At 57.7% G+C, this 20,292-nt stretch overlaps 1 protein-coding gene across 3 annotated transcripts in view; it reads left to right on the top strand.

The window, feature by feature from the left end:
• Positions 1-7,642: 7,642 nt before the first annotated feature.
• Positions 7,643-20,292, top strand: part of LOC116147079 (putative ankyrin repeat domain-containing protein 19) — a 69,002-nt gene continuing 56,352 nt past the window's right edge. Inside the window, exons 1-2 of one of the 3 annotated variants that reach the window (XM_064477037.1) lie at positions 7,643-7,887; positions 13,550-14,279. In XM_064477037.1, coding sequence (XP_064333107.1) covers positions 14,269-14,279 — 11 coding nt within the window. In that variant the 5' untranslated portion in view covers positions 7,643-7,887; positions 13,550-14,268. Of the gene's footprint in view, positions 7,888-12,717; positions 12,920-13,549; positions 14,280-20,292 lie in introns of those variants that run through there. The other 2 variants (XM_064477035.1, XM_064477036.1) reach the window with 2 other exon arrangements.

The following is a 20,292-nucleotide window of genomic DNA, read 5'->3' as shown; positions in this document are numbered from 1 at the left end:
TGTGCCATACAGCATAAACTTGCTGTTCATCTGTTTTATATACAGTAGTTGGTATCTGCAAATCTCGAACTCCCAGTGCCCTCAGTCTTTAATAATCGCTTCAGAGTCTCCCTTTCTCAGCTACCGTATCTTCCCACTGCTGTCTCTGGGTTCCTCTGAAGCTCTCCACCAAGACTGACTGATTCTCCCTCAAGTGTACACACAACCAGGCAACTCCCTGTCTTACTCTGGCAAATACGAGGATGACTCATTGAGTACCAGTAAGCTGGGTACCAACTCCCGACCCGGGTCTCTTAGGGCCTGGCCTCCAAGTCACTGAAAGCAGGATGGAGGATACAAATGGTATGTCCTTTACAAGCAAACTTGGAAACCGTTTTGTAAATAAAACACGTGCATCTGGTGCCAGGACGCCTAGTGGGTAGGAGCCGTATCGGCCCCACATTGCAGCTGTCAGGGTCCCCATTAGGGGAGGGATGTCACACGCACCTCCCACCACTGTTCCAGATGTATATACATCAACATGCAAACCATCTGTGCCCCTCCCCACGATCAGAAGCCCCTGTGCCTCAGTTTCTCCAGTGGACAACAAGGGCATTGGCTGGACACTGCGCCCTCAGCCTCCAGGAATTTCCAGCCTCACCTCAGTCTGTCAGACCCTGCCCTGGCCTGGCCCAGTGCACACACCCGACCCAGGCCCTGCTCCATCCCCTGCCCACACATCCCAGGCCACCAAAGGCATCCATCCCCAGACACCAGCCACAAAAGGCACTCTGCTGTCCTGCCTGCCGTGTGTCCAGGAAAGACTGCACTGGGGAGGGAGAGGCAGGTGGGCACCCACAGCACTGAGAGGGGCCCAGGACGCTGGCAGGCATGCAGGGTTGGGAGAGCCAGTGTAATAGAGGAGAACAGATCTGGCTCTATATTGGATCTGTTCTTTCAGCTTTAACCCTGTGCCCTGTTTTCCAGTCTTAGCCTTGCTGTCTTTGCATCTTTTGTGGAACAATGTTGCCCTTAGCCTGAAATAGACAGGAGAGCCTATTCTGGGGGCTCTGACCTTTAAGGATGTTAGCACTTCTGCACTTAGGCAGAGATGGCAAGTTGCAAAATAGAGAATAACTTGGTTTGTTGCAAGTTTGCAGAGACACCATGGACTGGCCCACATGGACAGCTGTAAGAACAAACAATTCCTGCAGGAAGAAGTTTGCAACAAACAACCACACCCTCTCCCCTGTTTTTTTTTGTGTAAAAGGAGCCTGTAATCTGACTGGAGGAGGATGGTTCACCAAGACATTAGTCTGCCATCCTCTCAGTCTGCTTGCTTTCCAAAGAAAGTTCTTATTCCTTGCTGCAGCACCTCGTCTCCTGATTTATTGGCCTGTCGTGCGGCGAGAACAAGTCTGGACTCGGTAACACCAGCAGGAGGGGGCCCCGGTCCACCCTGCCCACTGCAGCCTGCCCTCCCTGCTTGGGGTGCCTCATGGGCCCACACAGATCCTCCTGGGCCACAGCAGGGGAGGCAGCTCATCACCCGGAGGCAGAGGCAGCCCTGGCGGGAGACCACTATCACAGGCCCAGGACAGCCTGTCTGAGCCACCTAAGGTGCTTGGGGTGGCTAGGAGGGTCTGGGGAGCTCAGCCAGGCCTCCCTTCATGAGCACGGAGCCGGTTGGGGCACTAGACCAGCCTTCCCACAGCGCGACGGCTACCATCTGTCCCCACTCCCAGCCCACAACAGCCAACCAGGCCCCCAATCCCCTGGCTGACTGTGGGGCACCCCAGGCCTGCCCTAAAGAAGCTCCTGGCCATACTCCACTCACAAAAGAGAGGTTCGGGCAGACCGGCGAGGCATCCCCACCAGGCAGGGAGGGGGCACCTGGTGGTGCTGGGTTGCCAGCAGGGCCGGGCCCCCCAAGAAATCCACCACACCCACCAAGCCTGCCAGGCCCAGCCCCCGGGGATGCCTCCTTCCCCTGCCCGCCTGCCTGGGCACAGGGGTCCTCAGGGGAATCTGGCTGGAAGCCAGGTGGAGCTGCCCAGGAGGAGAAAGGACCCAAGGTGGTCAGCTGCTGGAGGGTGAGGTGGGGGCCTCGTCCTGTGCTGGCTCTGCTCCAGGCCGCCCCGTTCAGCCCCTCACTCTCATCACACTTCTGTTTGCTCAGGGTCCTGCCACCCCGAACACCTGCAGACCTTGAAGACACTCGTGTGCTCAGCCTTTTGCTCAGGTCATGCCTCGGCCTGGGCCGCCCTGTCCTCTGCCCGGCAAACACCCGCTTATCCTTCAGGACATGGGGCTGCCCTAGAAAGTTCTATCTGAGCCTGCCGGGGCCTCCCAAGAGCAGACATGCCCACCTCCCTCAAGCTTCCTGGGATCCTGTGCCCCCGACATGCCCACACATCTTGCACACAGGGACCTTTGTGCACACAAACACGCTCTCAGGAGAGAGCCGCAGGTGGGGAGAGTAGCTCTGATTGCCCAGGCCTCCGGTGGACGTGACTTGTCAGCCTCCACCACCCCTCTGTGGGCCTGGGGCCCGATGCGGGTTAACCCCGGCCCAAGCCTTGGAGGCGCCTCTGAGGCATTTATCCAAGGTCTTGTTGCAGCTTTTCATGGAGACAGTTAATGGGGATGGAGAAGCTCAGCCCCTGGAAAGCGTGTGTGGGTCTGTTCAGGGTGGGGCGGAGGGTGCGGCGTGGCAAGTGGAGGATAAGTGACCCCTGGCAGGCGCAGGAGCTGTCTCTGCTGGTGGTCTGGTCCCCCTGCCCAGTTCTGCCCCAAGATCCTGCCAGAAGGGTCAGGGTGCAGAGCCTGCCCCAATGCCCAGGGTGTGGAGCGGTGCAAGTTTTAGAGGATTGTCCTTGCCATGGGGTCCCAGGGCTCCAAGGAACCCTGTTTGAAGAACCTCACACATGGGCTTTTCCGGGCTGTCTTCTGGCCCCAAGAGCAGCTGAAGGCTCACTGCAGAGCCTCAGTCCTGGGGGTGCAGCTGCCTGAAGGGGCTTTGCCCTGACCTGCCCCTAAACCCCCTCCCCACAGGCACCTCCCACCTCCTGAGGGCCCAGGCCAGAAACGTCCCCTCCATGCCCCACAGCCCAGCTGGGGCTGGAACCTCTCTCTTCTGTGTCCTGAGCAGCCTCCCCATCCCTCCTTCCCCAACCCGCAGGCCGGGCCCCCCCACCCCGTGCGGCCAGGGCGGGCTCCGTGAGGGGCAGCTCTGACTGCGGTGCTTCCTGCTGTTCATGCTCACTGCCGCCTCCTGCCCTCCGTGCAGGACAGGGGTGGGCCTGGCTCCCCCGACAGGTGCTCAAGGAGCGGAGTGAGCTGGTGCAGATGAGGCCAGCCTGCAGGGATGCTGGGAGGGCCTCGACTCTGCCCGGCTCCTGCAGGCCCTGGGACAGGGGCAGGATTCGGATCAGTCCTACCTGGCCCGGGCAGTGCCAGGCCGTGCAGAGGGCAGGGACTTTGTCCAGCAGACCTGGGCTTGGATCCTGTCTCGGGCACCCAGGACCTGAGAGTCCCCTCCAGGGTGGCTCCTCTGTGGCCCCCACGTGCCCGTCTGCAAAGTGGGCCATAGCGGGGCTGCTGCTGTGGGGACCCAGCGCCCGGCACAGGATGGAGCCCAGTGGTGGTCCCCTCCCTCTGTGAGCCCTGCTCTTCCCTCCAGGCCCACGAGCCCACAGCGTGGTGGAGGCTGCCCTGCCCACACCTGCCCCCATCACCTTCTCACCCCCAGCACGCGGTCCTGAGCGTCTACTCCATCTGCACCTGCTTTCTGGATGGGAGGGCTGTGGGGTGGGCAGCCAGGGCCTGGGATGAGGAGGGGAGAGTAGGGGCCTGCCCTGGGCCATCTCAGACTGTGCAGGCCCCTCAGGGGAAGGTGCTGGGTTTTGGGGTGGCCTTGACCCGGGGTAAATGGGGACAGGACAGAGTGAGGCAGCTGTCACGTGGAGAGTGGGGTGGTGTTGGGAGAGGCACTGGACTGTGAGCAGACTTTCTGCTGGGGTTCTCCAGGACATCAGAGAGGGTCTGTCCTGGGGCTGGGGCCACAGGCGAGGTCTGGCGGCTGCCTTAGGTCCCAAACTGGGTGCAGGGGATGGGGTGCTGCACCCGGGGCTGAGGCCCACGTGAGATTTCAGGTCCCCCTGCCAGGTGGGCAGGTGGGCATCCTCCCAGGTCTGGGGTTGGCTGTGGGACCTTGGTCCCGGCCTCTGTACCCATACATGGGGGTGGGTGGCCAGGCCAGTTGTCTCTGCCCATGTCCAAGACGGTCCCCAGAGTGGTCTAGAGGCAGGGCAGGAGAAAGGGCTTCCCGATGGCAGGGGCCAAGTGTAGGTCTGCCTGGTGATGGTCGGAGGGCCAGCGCGAGGGGTTTGCAAGTTCCCTCCTCAGGGCACCTGAACATTTGCCATTGAAGAGCCCCCATAGGGCTGCCCTTGACAACCTAACATCCCCACCCAGCCTCTCTCCCTCTGGTGTCCCCTCCTGCCCCCTCCCTGGTTAAACCCGCAGGAACAGTGCCTACCCTTGTGCTGGGAGCATGAAGCCTCACTCCCACCTTACAGATGGGGACACTGAGGCTGGGAGGTGAGGGACAGGCCCGAGCCCACACAGCCATGAGAGGGGCCACCCAAGTCCAGCCGTCCTGGCCCGGGTGGCTCAGAGCCGGAGGCCGCCCACCCCCAGCGCTTGCCGTGCCCACAGGCCTGTCAGGACAGATGCCAGGAGGGGACTGCAGAGCAGGGACTGACCTTGTGTCACCAGCCACCTGGGCCCAGGCAGCCAGAAGCAAGGAGTCCCTGTGGGCCGGCGGCCAGCGTGTGCAGGGCCCGCAGAGCGGAGCTGCGGGCACCAGGAGGCCGGGCGGGCTCTGGGGCGCAGACCGTAGTCTCCCTCGGCCACCCGCTGGCCCAGCTGCTGCGTGGGGCGGTGGCCGGCCAGGGGCTGTGGGGAGGGTGGGAAAACTGAGGCTTGGAGGCAGAAGGAACTTCCCAGGATTCACATGGGGGGCGAGTTCAGAATGGGCGGTGCTGGCTTCCTGAGTCCAGGACAGCTCTGCTGCGTCCCTGCTCACCCTGGCCGGGAGCGGCTCCCCTCCCGTGGGTGTGAGCAGGTGGCACCCAGCCGGCGCCCTCTCCTGGAGCAAGGCAGGTCACCCCAGGGTCACGAGAGTGGGGTCAGTCTGGGGGGTTCAGGTGTGGGTACTCCCGCCTGCTCACTGTGACCCCGTCTGAGCCTCAGTTTCCTCACCATGAAGTGGAGGGGGCAACAGCGCCGGCCTGGCCAAGGCAGAAGGCAGGGGTCAGTCCAGGCTGAAGCCTGGACCCAGTGGCTCCAGGGGGGAGGGGAGCGTCCTGGCAGGAGCACAGGTGGGAGGCTGAAGGGGGCCCCTGAGGGGCCCTGTGACAGGCAGCGGGGCGGGTGGGGGCAGAGAGGAGGCAGTTGGATGTCAAAGTCACAGCCAGAGACCAGGGTCTGACCCCCACCTCATCCCCCAAAGAACCTGTGAGGTTTGCTGTGAGGAGCCAGAGGTGGGAGGGGTCTCTGCCCCCACAGGGCTGAGGCTCAGAGGGCAGGGCTGCAGGGAGGCTGCCGGATGGCTGGAATGGCCTTTCTCCTGCGCTCCCCTGTCCTGCTTCCCCTCTGGCTGGGTTTACAGATCCTTCCCTGAAAGATGGGGTGAGGGAGGGATAAGTTCAGAGAAGCCAGAGGCCCAGAGGGGCAGTGACTTCCGTGGCCACCACGGGGCTTGTGGGCAGGCACAGGGCCCGGGGGGCCATGCCAGGCTGTCCTTTCAGATGGGCACAGCCCAGGCCCCTGTGGCATGCGGCCTTCCAGGGCTGCCCACTGCTCCTGCCCAGGCCTGGGTTGGGGAGCACATGCCTGGGCCCCTGGCTCCTTGCCCCTGCACGTGGACACACTGGCAGGTGGCAAATAGACAGGTACACAGAGCAGGTGCCTGAGAGCAGGGCCAGGGCCGGTGTCAGGGCCCCAAGCCCGGGGTGGGCACTGCCCCCAGTGTGCCCGAGCCCTAGCCTCCCTGGGGGCTCACAGTCCCCTTCTGCTTTCTCTTGCAGCTGCTGCTGGCAGCCCCAGGCTGGGGTCAGGAGCTCGGACATTAGGAGCCACCACTGCCCCCTCAGTCACCTGGAGCCCTCTCTTCCTCCTGCCCCTACTCAGAGCCCCTGCCTCCTGGCCCAAGCCCGGCCAGGCCCACTCACTGCCGGACCCTGGCATGTCCAAGCCTGGCCCGCGCCTGCCTGCCCATCCCGAGGGACCCCTCAGCTAGAATGAGGGCCAGGCCGCTGCCCTGGCGCTCTCTGGATCCTGCATTCTCAGTTGCTGCTGCTCACGCTGCTGCTGGGGACCCAGGAGCATACATATCCAACTAAAGACTTGTAACTAATCGGTATAAGGAACACTTATAACTCAATAAGACAAACAGTCCAGTAAAAAACAGAATCTTACTAAAGAAGCTACATGAAAAAAAAATGCTCAAAATCTTCATTAGGGAAATTAAAATTAAAATCATAATAAGATACCACCATCCAGCCACTAGAATGGCTAACATTCAGAAGCCATCCACACCAAGTGCAAATGAAGATGTAGAGCAACTAGAACTCGCATATGCTGCTGGCAGGAACTTAAAATGGTACAAGCAGTCTGGAGAACAGTTTGGAAGGTTCTTAAAAAGTCCAATAGATACCTGTCATAAGTCCCAGCAATTCTACTCCCAGAAATTTGGCCTAGAGAAGTGAAGACATGTCCAACAAACACATGTACTTGAATATTTATAGCAGCTTTATTTGTAATAGCCCCACATTGGAAACAGCTCAGAAGTCCATCAGCCGGTAAATGGATAAACAAATCATGATATCTCCATACAATGGAACACTACTAAGTGATTAAAAAATAGAGGATTATTAAGATGCATGACAACCTAATACTATAAATAATCCAATACTGACAGTCAAATGAACCAACTTTTATAAAAGCCGTGCAATGGAGCACCATAGAGCAATGAAAACAATGACTGCTACAGGCAGTGATATGGGTACATATACAAACATAATAATGAAGGGAAGAAAGCCAGACACAAAATAATGCTCTAGGTTTTTATGTATATAAAGCTTTTTTTTTTTTTTTAAGGTAAAACTTATCTATTTTGGTAGACGTTCGGGGCAGTGATTACTTTGGGGAAAAGGAATTAGTGACTTAGAAGGGGCATGAAGTGAATTTTGAGGTGTTGAAATTGGGTCTATTTCTTGATGTGAGTGGTGACTCTATAAGTATGTTCATTTTGTCAAAATTTATTGATCTATACGTATGTTTTTTTTCCTTTTACTCTAGTTCTATTTTACTTCACTGAAATAATTTATTTTAAAAAGTTTAAGAAGAAACTAAAACGGTCTGAATGATCTTGGTTACTGACCTGTAATAGAGACCCACTATTACTCAATGAAATCTTTGTGGACAGCAGTTTATACACGTGTTCCCGCCCTGAGCGCGCAGCCCCGCCCACAGGCTACGAGAGCCAATCCGCGCGTGCGCTGCACGGCCCCGCCCCGGCGCCCTCCTTTGCCGCGCCCCTTCCTCCGCCCATCCAATCGTCAGTTCGTCAGGTGGGCAGGGGGCCGTTGGTCGAGCGGGCGGCGGCTTTGCGGGTCTCCCGGGGGCGCCGGCCCTGCTCCCAACCGCCAGCGGCGGCGGCTGCAGCGGCGGCGGCGCGGTCCCTCCGGGAGGCGCGCCGTGGGCCGAGCGGCGGCCGCGGAGCTTCGTGCCCAGCATGGGGGCGGCGGGCGCGGGCCCCGAGGCGGTCCGCGTGCAGGTGCTCGACGTGGGCCGCGTTCCAGCAACCTGCGACCTCGGCGAGGGCTCCCACAGCGTGGTGAGGTGAGTGTCTGCCCCCGCCCGGCCTCGGCGGACGCAGCTGCAGCGTCGGGCCCGGCCCCGCGACACCAACCGCGGGCCCGACCCCGGCCCCGACCCCGGCCGGGCTGCCCCGCCTTCTGCGCGCCGCGGGTCTCGGTGGTGGGGGGGGGGGGGAGCCGGGTCGCTCGGGCTGGGGCGCTGCTCGCGGCGCTTCCCGGGCGGCCCTCCCTGGGCGCGGGGAGGGGGGAGGGGCGCGGGGGGTGGGGTGGCAGCCGGGACCCCGGCACCCAGGGACCCCCGCAGAACGGGAACAAGGCTCCCTTGACGTCCGACTGTGAAGCCGCGAAGTCCTTCAGATGCTCGCGGCGCCGGCCGTGGTCTGGAAAGCGGTTCGCAGCGGCGTGTGTGCACAGCCCCGAAATCACTGTCTTGTTTGCCCCCCTCGCCTGTGTTTTCCGTGGACGGCTTTGGTTCAGCGCCTTCCACGGTGCCAGTGCTAAATTGCCCATCACGTCCTTGGGCCCTTAGAAGAAATTAAAGCTCAAATGTGTACTGAAAAAAGTCCTTAGTTTCATGAGGCGTCAGTTGAAAAGTTGGTTTTTTTTTTTTTAATCTGATAATTTTTCCTAGCCTGAAAGTGATTGAGATCTGGTAACTTTCTATCACGGCTGTCGACTTTCGTGACTTATGTCTCTTATTAGATGAAATGTCAAGTTCTCTTAGTGTAATTTTTTCCCCCTTTTAAAGTAAGATCCAAGTACAAATAATGGAATTGGAATCCTGGGTCCAGATGATAGCTTTTAATCTTCAGGTTGATGATATTTAATATAAGTTTAATCTGTATTGTGCTTTATTAGTATTTAGTAAATGTTGGTTAACAGTGCTGGGTTTCTAAAGGATTTTTTGATTGACAGATTAATGATATTTAAATAACTGATATATTTACTTATTTATTTGTTTAAATTTTTTCTAATTGAGATGTAGTCAGTTACAACGTGTCAGTTTCTGGTATACATCATAGTTTCAGTCATACGTATATATACATACACATGTATTTGGTTTCATATTTTTTCATTAAAGGTTACTATAAGATATTGAGTATAGTTCCCTGTGTTATAGAGAAGAAATTTGCTTTTTGTCTATTTTTATTTTATCTTCTTGATTGAAATATTAATAATATTTGAATCACTGATTTTTTTAAAGCTTAATGTTTCCAGAAGGACTTAAAGATTTTGAGGAAGAAATTTTTTTTTCATTTTCTGAATCTGTTCATTAGGAATTTCGCCTTTTCTTTGCAAAGTCCTTTCCTAATCATTACGTAGAGGATATAAAGGGTGGAGTTTGAATTGAGCCCTTCCAAGTGCGTGTGGTTTTAGTAGGAAGACAATAGGTGCAAGTGACAATCTAAGCTGTGGAATCCTATCCTGGAAAAGGACTTGTCTCGAGCTACCCGACCCTACGTCCAGCCTGCTCCGCCCGCCCACCCGCCTGACCCTGAGATGCTCTTTCTTCCTTTTTGCTTCTCTTTTCTCTTTCACTTCTTAGGGCTCCCATACATTGGAAAGCCAACGGGATAGATGTTCTCCAAGTTCTCTCTCAGGTGCGCAGTCTTAGGGCAGGCTCTGGGCTCTGAACCCATCCATGGCTGGTGGGAGCTGGGGGTGGGGTGTAGGGGTGAGGTCTGCGTGGACCTCACCATGACCAGCTGACTAGCGTTAGTTGCAAGCTTGCCTTAGGTGCTGTGGTTTCAGTCATTTTCATCCTCACCTTTGAGGTATTAGTTTTTTACTTACAGAAAAGGAAACTGGGTCTCTGATAACTTGTCTAGGGTTCACAGCCAGTAAATGTGCAGCAGAACTGAGATTTGTCTAGACCTCAAGACGTGTAATTTTTCCCCCCTGAACTACTGTAGACTTTCCTGTGCTACAGCAAGTTACCTGGAAACGTGCTTCCTGCAGCCTGGGTTCCTGAATGTGTTGGCACCAAAGTATACAATGTTTGTCATGACCAGCTTGGGCCTGTTGTGGAGATTCAAGAAGGGGGAACCAGAAACTTGGAAGGGGTGAGGGAGGTAGGGTCAAAGCAGCTTCATTTTTATCAGAAGGGTGTTCATCATTCTCACTCGTTCTACATCCTCCACCAGTTTCTTGATTTTCATCCATTTAGTAACATTATTGAGTGTGTACCTGACTTATGTGCTAAGCAGTAGGATTGAAGTGGTTTTTACACTCTGGTGTTTACAGTCTAACGGGAAAGTGAACACATTTACTGAATATGCTGAGGTGCAGAGTGCTCCCTTTTATACCCATAAAAAGTGGAGCAAAAGTTTGCGGAGTAGTCCAGGAGGGTTTCCTGGAGGAAGTGCTGTTTAAGCTGGGACCTGGAGAATGACGTGGAGCTAGCTGAGGGAAAGGTGGGGAAGGGTGCTAAAGCGTATGAGGCACGGCTTGTAGAAAATAGGCTGTAGAAATTGGGAGGTTTGTGATTAAGATCCAGGGATGTTTCTCATGATGTTGCAGGGACAGGAAGAGCAGTTACAGTTTCAGGTATGGACGTAACCAGGAACTAAAAACGACCAAGGCAGCTACTCCCCTCCCTCTTTACATTTACAAAATCTTGCATCCTGCATCTCTGCACAGCTGTTCTTTTATTTTTTTCCTCTTTTCACTTTTACCACATCCCCATGCACTTGGCAGAAGAGAGCTGACCCTGGCTTCCCAGAGGTATGTGTCTTCAGAGCATTCTGACTCCTGGAGGAGAGAATCTGATCCAGCTTGGGCTAGTGTCCACCACTGGTCTGGGCACCTGAGGCCCAGGTGGAGTCATGTGGTAAGGCTGGACCTCTCTAAGTTGGCACAGTGAGGTGGGGGTGGTCATGAGCTGTCTCCCACTGACCTCTGACTAACCAGGTTAGTTCTTGGTGCTGCTTCCCCTGCTCTTGTGCTGGGTGGAGGCCTGCTGTTCAGGGCTTGGGGGGAGGAAGGAGGGGAGGGCAAAGTAGTTTAGGCAGGGGAGGGGCTTTGGGTTGCTTTTAGGGCTCTTCTGCTTTCCTGTCTCTGGCGGTGTGGGGGTGGCAGCCAAACTGGGTGGCATTCTTTATATGTAATATTGGATACATATATAACGTTGAGTCATGCAGCCTAACAGTAAACAACCAAGAACCCACCACGACGCACTGACTGACTTCAGAATAGATTATCTGGGAATCCTTTGCCACTGTCCACGTGGGTCAGGTCACGGTGCCCCTGTAAAACCCCCAACAAAACAAATGTTGTTTTCTATTCTACAGCTTGTTATGTTTATAGGAGTGCAGAAGTGCTAACATCCTTAAAGGTCAGAGCCCCAAGAATAGGCTCTCCTGTCTATTTCAGGCTAAAGGCAACATTGTACAAAAGGTGCAGAGCTGGCAAGACTGAGACTGGAAAACAGGGCACAGGGTTAAAGGAAAAGGAACAGATCTAATATGGAGTCTGGTGTGTTCCTTTCTACTACAGTGCCTTTTGGTGAGAGATAAGAGGATGTGTCTGGGTGGGTCCTCCTCTGCCCCAGGGTGGGGTTTGGGCAGGAACCCTGCCAGGTTCACTGTAACTTGGACCTGCTCTCCCACGGACCTGCTCTCCCACAAAGTAACAATTATAGGTGATTAAAATGACCTGTCAAAGTCCCATCAATTGCCTGTAAACTTTATTCGGGGGGCAGGGGAGGTCTCATTGGCCAGTCAACAGTCTCTCGGGATGCAAGGGACCAGTGTCTTGGTGGGTTCCAAGGTGGCCAGGCCAGCACAGCTGCCTACTTGGCTCTCAAGCTGTGGGCTCCTAACATGGACACTTTTAAATCTCCTGTCCCTCTTCCTTCTGTCCCAGGGTGAATGGACACGGTCCCTGAACCCACCTGGGCTGAGCCCAGGCCAGGCACACAGCCCACAGCCTGCTGTCTATCCCCTGGGCTCAGTCGCTCCCCCCACCCCCTGCCGCTGCTGCATATCCGTGCACCCAGTGCCTCCACCCTAGGGGTCCCGATCACCATCTGGGCCATCAACCACCCAAGGCCCACAGGCTAGTGATGGGCAACCAGGGACCACCCTGACCCGCCGGCTTAGACAGGGCACAGAGCGCCAGGATCAGGGCTCCTGGAATTGGAACCGCCTCCAGCCAGGCCAGCGGAGCCCTGTAGTGTCTGACACTAGCTGTACTGGATCCCTCGCTAGGGGCAGTCCTATAGTGACCGGAGACCGGACTTCCCTACACCACCTGGGGGTGAGGGGTGAGGGGGTTCAGCTGCGGGTAGGGGTGCACTTGGAGAGGGGGGTATCCCGCCGTGAGGGGGGACAGTCAGAGAAGTAAGGGGCTGGTTGGAGTGGAATTGACCAAGCTGAGGGGAGACAGTGGCCATTTCAGGATGTTGGGGGTCCTAGTGAAGCATGAGGGGTGAGCTTGGGGTGTGGGAGCCATAGCTTAGTATCTAGTGGGGTGGGGAGTGGGGACTGGGACCTCAGTGTGAGATGAACCCCTGTCTTAGAGGTATGGTGGGAGACTGGGCTGGCTGGTGGGGGGGGCAGTAACTGGGTGGGAGGGCAGGTCGAATTGAGCTGAGGGGTGTGCGCTGACAAGGGCGAGTGGTGGTTCTGGCTGAGTTCCAGGACCTGGTTGGTGCCAGAGTGAGGGCTTTGGTGATGGAGATCCGCCCAACTAAGCCAAACTTGCCAGGTCCTATACACGTAGAGCCCTAGCCAGGGGGTGCGCGCTCCCTGCCAAAGGAAAAGGGGCGCGCATGCGCGGACGCACACACACGCGGACGAGGGAGCCCCCCCCGCCCCCCAGAGCTTGTGGAAGCCTGGAAAGAGCCAGGCGCTCATGGGAACAGCTCCCGAGGAGGAAGGCGGACCGGGGACTGGGCCGCCGCTTGCCTTCGTCTCCGCCGCTGCCGCCGCTGGGCAAGTAACGGGGGCGCTGGTGGAGGCGTGCAGGTCGCGGAGCCGGCGGATGAGGCCTGGGCTGCGCAATTGGTCGTGCGTGAGGCCCGGGCCGCGGGGCCTTTCAGGACCCTGAGGCGGGTGCGTGCCACAGCCGTGGTTTGCGGTCCCCCCAGCCCCACCCCCACCCCCCACGTTAGTGTTCCCTGAACCCCGCGTCTGCTCTGCTGTTCATACTGCTGTTTGGAAAGCCGGGCTCCCCCGGCAGGTGGGAGGGCGCAGGACGGCCCTGGAACACCTCCGACCGTCCTCATGTCATGGCCTGCTCCCAGGAGGCGTGTGCTGTGCGTTCGCAGGGCCGCGGGGGCCGCCGCGGTGGGACGGGCTGCCCCGTGCAAGCCTGAATTTGTTCCTTATTCCCCCGCGGCTTGGGTCGGCCGTTGCTTTCCCACGTTCGCGGGGTGCACGTCTCCCGGTCAGCCTGCTCCCGGAGGCGGACGCGGTGCTGTCTGGGTGTGGCGGGGGCGGGGAGAAGGGTGTGCACTTAGGAGAGTGTTAATTTGCTCCCATCTCCTCTGCGCCCTGTGCTGTAGGCGGCTCTGCTGCCCCACGTTTACAGAACGCAGGGTGCAGTTTAGTTAGCTTTCAGGAGGGTGAAGCGGTGCGAGCAATGTGTGGCGGTGGCGGGGAGAGTGGTGTGCCTCTGTGAGCCTGTTAATTTGCTGCCCCCGTGGTCGCATGAATCCCTCTCTTCTTCCTGCCTCTTCTCAGAGCTCTGCAACCTGGCCGGAGCCCAGCCTGGTGCTACTCGCCGCCAGACCCTTGCGTGTCAAGTCCTTGCCCACGGCTGCATGCCCATCCCGTGGAACCCTTTTGGCCCCGCCACCCAGGATGAGGGGCCAGGCCATTGCCCCGGATGCTCTATGGATTTTGAATCCGCTGTTTTTGCTGCTGCTGCTGCTGCTGGGGTGCCAGCCATGTGTGGTCTCGGGGTTGGACCTGGGTTCTAGGGCTGGGTCGTGCCCCATGCTGGTGCAGGGAAAGTTCTTCATTTACTTCTTGGTGGCCACTGAGTTCCCTGCTAACGCCTTGCGCTGCTCCTGGACCCTGTGCAACCCGGACCGCACCGCTGCAAGCTCTACGTGAAGTTGCCAGGGTGCCTTCCTGCAGCAGCCCTGCCTGTGTCCGCATCTACCAGTTGGAATCCTTCCTGGAGTCCACGCCTAGCTACCTGTGACTGGAGAGCTGTGATGGAGTGCTGAGGCTGTGCAACTCTTCGGGGCCCCTGGCCTTCCTGCAGGCCAGCAAGCAGTTCCTGCAGATGAAGGGACAGCAGCTGCCGCCGCACGATGACCCTGGCCCCAGGGTGGAGCCCTCCCACCCCAGCGACAGCTCCATTAATTACCTGGTCATGGGCAACAACAACCCCAGTTACTTCGCTGGTGGCCCTGAGGACTGTCTCACGTGACTGACCCGGGACCGGGGCAGGGATGCGCTCCAGGTGAGTGACCGTTGAGGACAGGCCCAGGGGGCAGCCCTCTGGGCAGAGAGTGCATGGCATAGAGGGTCTCCTCTTTAGGCCTGGCCTGGCCACCCGTCCCTGAGGGCTCCCTTGGGGAAGCCCAGTTGCACTGTGAGAATAGAGTTCTGGGGTGCTTGCCTGTGGCCCCCAGGGCCGGGGGTGGTGCCGGCACACTGGGAGGTGCTTGCTGAGTTTTCAAGGAAGTATGGGTCTGGTTTCTCCCAGGATGAGGGATGAGGGATGAGGGATGAGGGAGTTTTATATTTCCAGCTGGGGGAAAGTTCCTCCTCTTCTGAAGGTAGGACGATTCTGATGGGTTAGCAGGCTGCCGTGGCCTGTGGCAGGGTCTGCAGGGGCCTCCTGAGAAATCAGGGCAAAATGAGGAGAGTGGGCTGTCGGGATGTGTGTTCAGGAGACGTAGTTTAAGAGTTGCATGTGTTGTGGCCACACAAATCCTTACCAAGCAGCTAGTTACCCAGCTCCTGTGAGGTGTTCTGGTGCCAGCGACGAGGTGCAGTGAAGAGGCAAAAGGAAAGCCCTTTGTGTCCTGATGCTGCATTCTGGGTCAGTGGAGGGAGGAGGCGCTAACACCAAAAACACAAGAAGCGGGTGTCGGGTGCGGGGTGAGGGGGTTCCCTGGTGTTGGGGCTGTGTGTCACCCAGAGTTAGGGGCTCATGTGGTCAGGGGGCCGTGTTCAAGATTCTGGGAGAGGTGCGGGCAAACCTTGTGTGTGTTGGCAACAAAGGCCGGGGTGCATGTGTGCTGGGGGGGATCCAGCAGGGAGGGGTTGGGGCCCTGTTCACCTTCTCAGCGGCTTGGTTTCCTTGGTGAGTGGGGTGCCTGCACAGGAGGGCATGATCGGTGGGCTGGGACACTGGGCGGGACTCCATGGCAGCAGGGCAGGGGTGGGGCCTTGCAGACACTTGGAGGGGAGCCCTCCTTGCAGGAGGCCCAGGGAGTCACGGGAGGCTGGGGCCACAGCCAGGGCAGGCTGGGGCCACAGCCAGGGCAGGCAGGGCAGCCAGGGGCCAGGTTGGGCTGCGTGTTCACGCCAGAGGGTCATTGCGGGGCCAGGTGACCAGGTCCAGGGCTCTTGGCCCCTCCTGAGCTAGTGGGGCTGATGGATTCCACACAATAGCCTCTGTAGAGGCACCAAACAAGAAATGTGGGGTTACAAAGGAAGTCAGTTATCGGGACCTGATTTTGTTCATAGCCCCAAAGCCGAGGATCAGGAGGGGAGGGAATAAGTGGCAGAGCCCTGGGAAGAGGGGGCAGGTGTGGTGTCCAGGAAACCAGCAGTGCTTGGTCGGGAGACTGGGAGGGCAGATCTTTGGGATTGGCGAAATGGAGGTCAGCTCCCCCTTCTTCCCCCAGGCTGGTGTGCTGGTGGTAGTGGTTCTTGGCAGGTGGGGAGGAGGTGAATGGAGCAGAGTATGGAGGGCTCTTCTGAGGAGCAGGGATGGGGAGGGCATTGGGTTTGGGAGCTGTGCGTGCTGGTGGCCTGGTTCCCTGGCCAGCTCTTCCCTGAAATCCAGCCAGAAGAGGCAAAGCGGGCCAGTTCCATGGTGCTGACTCATAGTGGGACTGCCTTCTGACCAGCAGATCCTGCCCCAAAGCCCAGGGCATGGAGCAGTTCAAGTTCTAGAGGACGGTCCCCACTGTGGAGTCCCAGGGCTCCAAGGAACCCTGTTTGAGAACTTCATGTTTGGGCTCTTCTGGGCTGTCTTCTGGCCCCAAGAGCAGCTGAAGTCTCACTCCAGGGTCTCAGTCCTAGGGGTGCGGCTGCCTGACGGGGCTTTGCCCTCACCTACCCCTAAACTTCCCTCCCCATTGGTACCTCCCACCTCCTCAGGGTCCAGACCCGAAACGGCCCCTCCAGGTCCCACAGCCCAGCTGGGCCTGAGGTTCTCTCTCCTGTGTCCTGAGCATCTTCCCCCTGCTTCCTTCCTCCCTGAAGGCCTGCCCCCCCTGCGCGGCCAGGGTGGGCTCTCCGAGGGGCAGTCCTGATTGGGGTGCTGTCCTGTTTCTCATGCTTATTACCACCTCTTGCCCTCTGCAGGACAGCGGGCGGGCCTGGCTCACCCAGCATGCGCTGAAGGAGAGGAGTGAGCTGGTGCAGATGAGGCCCGGCCCACAGGGATGCTGGGAGGGCCTCGACTCGGTCCGGCTCCCATGGGCCCTAGGACAGGGGCTGAATTCAGATCGGTGCTGCCTGCCCTGGGGCAGTGCCAGGACATGCAGAGGGCAGGGACTTTTCCAATAGACCTGGGCTTGGATCCTGTCTTGGGTGCCCAGGACCTGAGAGTCTCTACCAGGGTGGCTCCTCTGTGGCCCCCATGTGCCCGCCTGCAAAGTGGAGCCACAGTAGGTGCTCCCGGGACTGCTGCTTCGAGGACCCAGCACCCGGCACAGGATGGAGCCCAGTGGTGGTCCCCTCCCTCCGTGAGCCCTGGTCTTCCCTCCAGGCCTGCGAGTGCACAGCATGGTGGAGGTGGCTCTGCTCCACCTACCTTTACCACCACCTCACCCCCAGCACACAATCTGAGCATCTACTCTGGGCTGTACCTGCTTTCCAGACAGAAGGGCTGTGGGGTGGGCTGCCAGGGGCTGGGATGAGGAGGGAAGTGTGTGGGCCCAGCCTGGGCCATCTGAGACTGTACAGGCCCCTTGGGGGGAAGGTGCTGGGTTTTGAAATAGCTTCGACCCCTGGTCAATTGGGACAGGACAGAGTGAAGCAGCTGTCACGTAGGGCGGTGTTCGGGGAGGCACTGGACTGTGGTCAGATTTTCTGCTGGGGTTCTCCAGGACATCAGAGAGGGTCCGTTCCGGGGCTGGGGCCCTGGGTTGGGGGCTGGCGGCTGCATTAGTCCCCAAGTTGGGTGCAGGAGAGGGCGTACTGCAGGTGGGGCTGAGGCTCAGGAGAGATTTCAGGTCGCACTGCCACCCTGCCATGGTGGCCGAGTGGGCACCCTCCTAGGTGTGCGATTGGCCGTGGAACCTTGGCCCTGGTCTCTGTCCCCAGACGTTGATTAGGAGTCCAGGGCAGGTGGCTCTGCCCACCACCACCACCAAGACTGTCCCCGGAATGGTCCAGAGGCAGGGAAGAGAACGGGCTTCCCAATGATAGGGGCCAAGTGCAAGTTTGCCCAGTACTGCTCGAAGGGGCAGCATGAGGAGTTGGCAAGTTCCCTCCCCAGAGGACGTGAACACTTGCCACTGAAGAGCCCCCCAAAGGGCTGCCCCTTGTGACCTAGCATCTCCAACCAGCCTTTCTCCCCCTGGGGTCCCCTTCTGCCCCATCTCTGGGTAAACCAGCAGGTCCAGCTCATACCCTTGTGCTGGGAGCATGAAGCCTCACTCCCACCTTACAGATGGGGACACTGAGGCTGGGAGGTGAGGGATGGGCCCGAGCCCACACAGCCATGAGAGGGGCAGCCCAAGTCCAGCTGTCCTGGCCCCGGGTGGCTCAGAGCTGGAGGCCGCCCACGCCCAGTGCTTGCCATGCCTACAGACCTGTCAGCATGGACGCCAGGAGGGGACTGCAAACAGTGACCAACCTAATGTCACTGGCTAGCTATATCTGTGAGGCTGTTACTGTTTTTTATTTATATATATTTTTTAAGATTCCACATATGAACGATCTCATATGGTATTTTTCTTTCTCTTTGTGGCTTACTTCCACAGGAGAGAGAGGGCAAGATGAGGAGAGTGCAGGCCCAGGAAAGGGCAGGCAAAAGACATGACAGGCCCAGGTGAGGGTAGGCCCAGGAGAGTGCAGCGCCATGTGAGGGGAGGCCAGGGAGATAGTGGGCAGGACCAGGAGAGGAAAGGACTGGAAGAGAGCAGGCCCAGGGGTGGGCAGACAAACCCGATGGCAGACCCAGGTGAGGACAGGCACAGGAGAGGGCAGGCCCAGGTGAGGGGAGGCCCAGGAGATAGTGGGCAGGACCAGGAGAGGGCAGGACAAGGAGCGGGCAGGACTAGGTGAGGGCAGGCCCGGGAGAGGGCAGGTCGAAGGGCAGGACCAGGTGTGTTCAGGCACAGTTGACGGCAGACACAGGAAAGGGCAGGTCCATGAGAGGGCAGGCCCTGGTGAGGGCAGGAACATGAGAGGGCAGACCCAGGAGAGGGTCGGCCCAGGAGAGGTCAGGATCAGGTGAGGGCAGGCCCAGGTGAGGGCAGTTCCAGGAGAGGGCATGCCCAGGTGAGGGCAGTTCCAGGAGAGGGCAGGACCAGGTGAGGGCAGGCCCTGGTGAGGGCAGTTCCAGGAGAGGGCAGGGCCAGGTGAGGGGAGGCACAGGTGAGGGCAGGCCCAGGAAAAGGCAGGATCAGGTGAGTGCAGGAACAGGAGAGGGCTGGCCCAGGAGAAGTCCTATTAAACTTCCAAGAGATGAAGTTGAGAGTCAATGGGTATTTGAGTCTGGAATACAGGAGGGAGGTCTGGATTGGGAATAGCAGTTTGGAAGTTACCAACTTGCAGATAGTACATAAAGCCCTAAGGCTGATGTGGGCCACAGCAGAAAGTAGTAGAGGCCAGAAGACTGAGCCTCAGGGGTGCTGTGTGCCAGCATTCAGGGGCTGGGACTGAGAAGACTGGCCAGGGCCGTGGGAGGAAACCAGAGCAGCCTGAGATGCGGGAAGCCCCGTGAGGAAAGGGCTTGAGGAAGTCGGGGAGAGCAGCGGTGGGAAGTGTGGCTGCTGGGCCATGCAAGGAGAGGACAGAGCTCCCTGTGGAGTCAGCACCTGGTGGGTGGTGGGTGACCCTGTCATGAGCAGTTGCAGTGAGTGGACACGCTTGCTTGGATGGAAAATGAGAGGAATCAGAGGAAGCGAATGGGAACAGCTCCTTTGCAGGGGCAGGAGGCGTGTGTGCCAGAGAGCAGAGAGATGGGGCCTCAGCTGGAGGGTGAATGCATCTTTTTTTTTTAAGATGAGGGAAATAACAGTGTATGCTAATAGAAAAGATAGGTTAAAAGGGTAAATTAGTAATACCACATTCACTTAGGTCAGGGGAGTTGCAGGTGAGGGCAGGTGTGGGCCCAGAAACGCCCCTGAGAGAGTCAGCTTCAAAACACTTGCCAGGTCCAGTCCACTCAAGACCAGCTCCCAGGAGTGTCAGCCACTTAGGAACTCTACCGCCCCCTGCAGTTTTGATCCTGGCAGGGCCAGAAACCATAATTAGCCAGCTAAGGGAGGAAGGATGGAGTTTGGCAGGAAGAAGAGGCCTGCCCTGCCTTCCACTCCTCCTGCAAGTGGTCAGCCAGCAGCATGGCCTCTCTGAGTAACTGACATGTTTTCATAGTTACGTGATTAAAAAGCTCTCAAATGTTTTACCATGCTCCCAAATAAATATTGGATTGATTAAAGATTTAATTGGTGGAAATAAAAGCAAAAAATAAAATAAAGTGAAGAAAGCATGTAAACTAAGGCTGAGCCACAGAGCAGGGTCAGCAGACGTGCGGGAACACATTTTCATTTCATCTGGAGAGTGTGTATTGGTTTCTCAAGTTTGTACTTAATGATACATATTGCCACAATCTCTGAAACCATGAAAACAGCTTTCTGCTGTTTGCATCTGCTAAATTCCCTGGAGACTGGCTGGGGACCAGAGGGATGTGGAAAGGAATACACTGAGGGATAAGGAGATGTAGAGATTTTTGGTGGGGAGCTCTGTGGGGGACTAGGCCTTCAGCATCCTGTGGTTCCACCCCACTCTAACCACAGTTGCATACAAACATGGCTTTCTCAGGGGCAAGCCTCACTTCTGGAAATGCCCCAAAACACTCAGCCACCTAGCACCAACATTTGAAGGGAATCCAAAATGGCCCACAAGCAATTGCAGAGTTTTGAAATGCCTTAGGCTCCCACGTGCGCACCGGGCACACTGGGCCTCCGGGCCTCTGTGCGCACTCACAGGGACACTGGCTCTGGAGGGACAGTTGAGGATCAGTGCTGTTGCTAGGCTACGACTGTTCTGGACCAAACATTCCA

Source organism: Camelus dromedarius, chromosome 21 (genome assembly GCF_036321535.1).
Source record: "Camelus dromedarius isolate mCamDro1 chromosome 21, mCamDro1.pat, whole genome shotgun sequence".
Classification (NCBI taxonomy): Eukaryota; Metazoa; Chordata; class Mammalia; order Artiodactyla; family Camelidae; genus Camelus; species Camelus dromedarius.
This window is presented reverse-complemented; position numbering and strand designations above follow the sequence as displayed.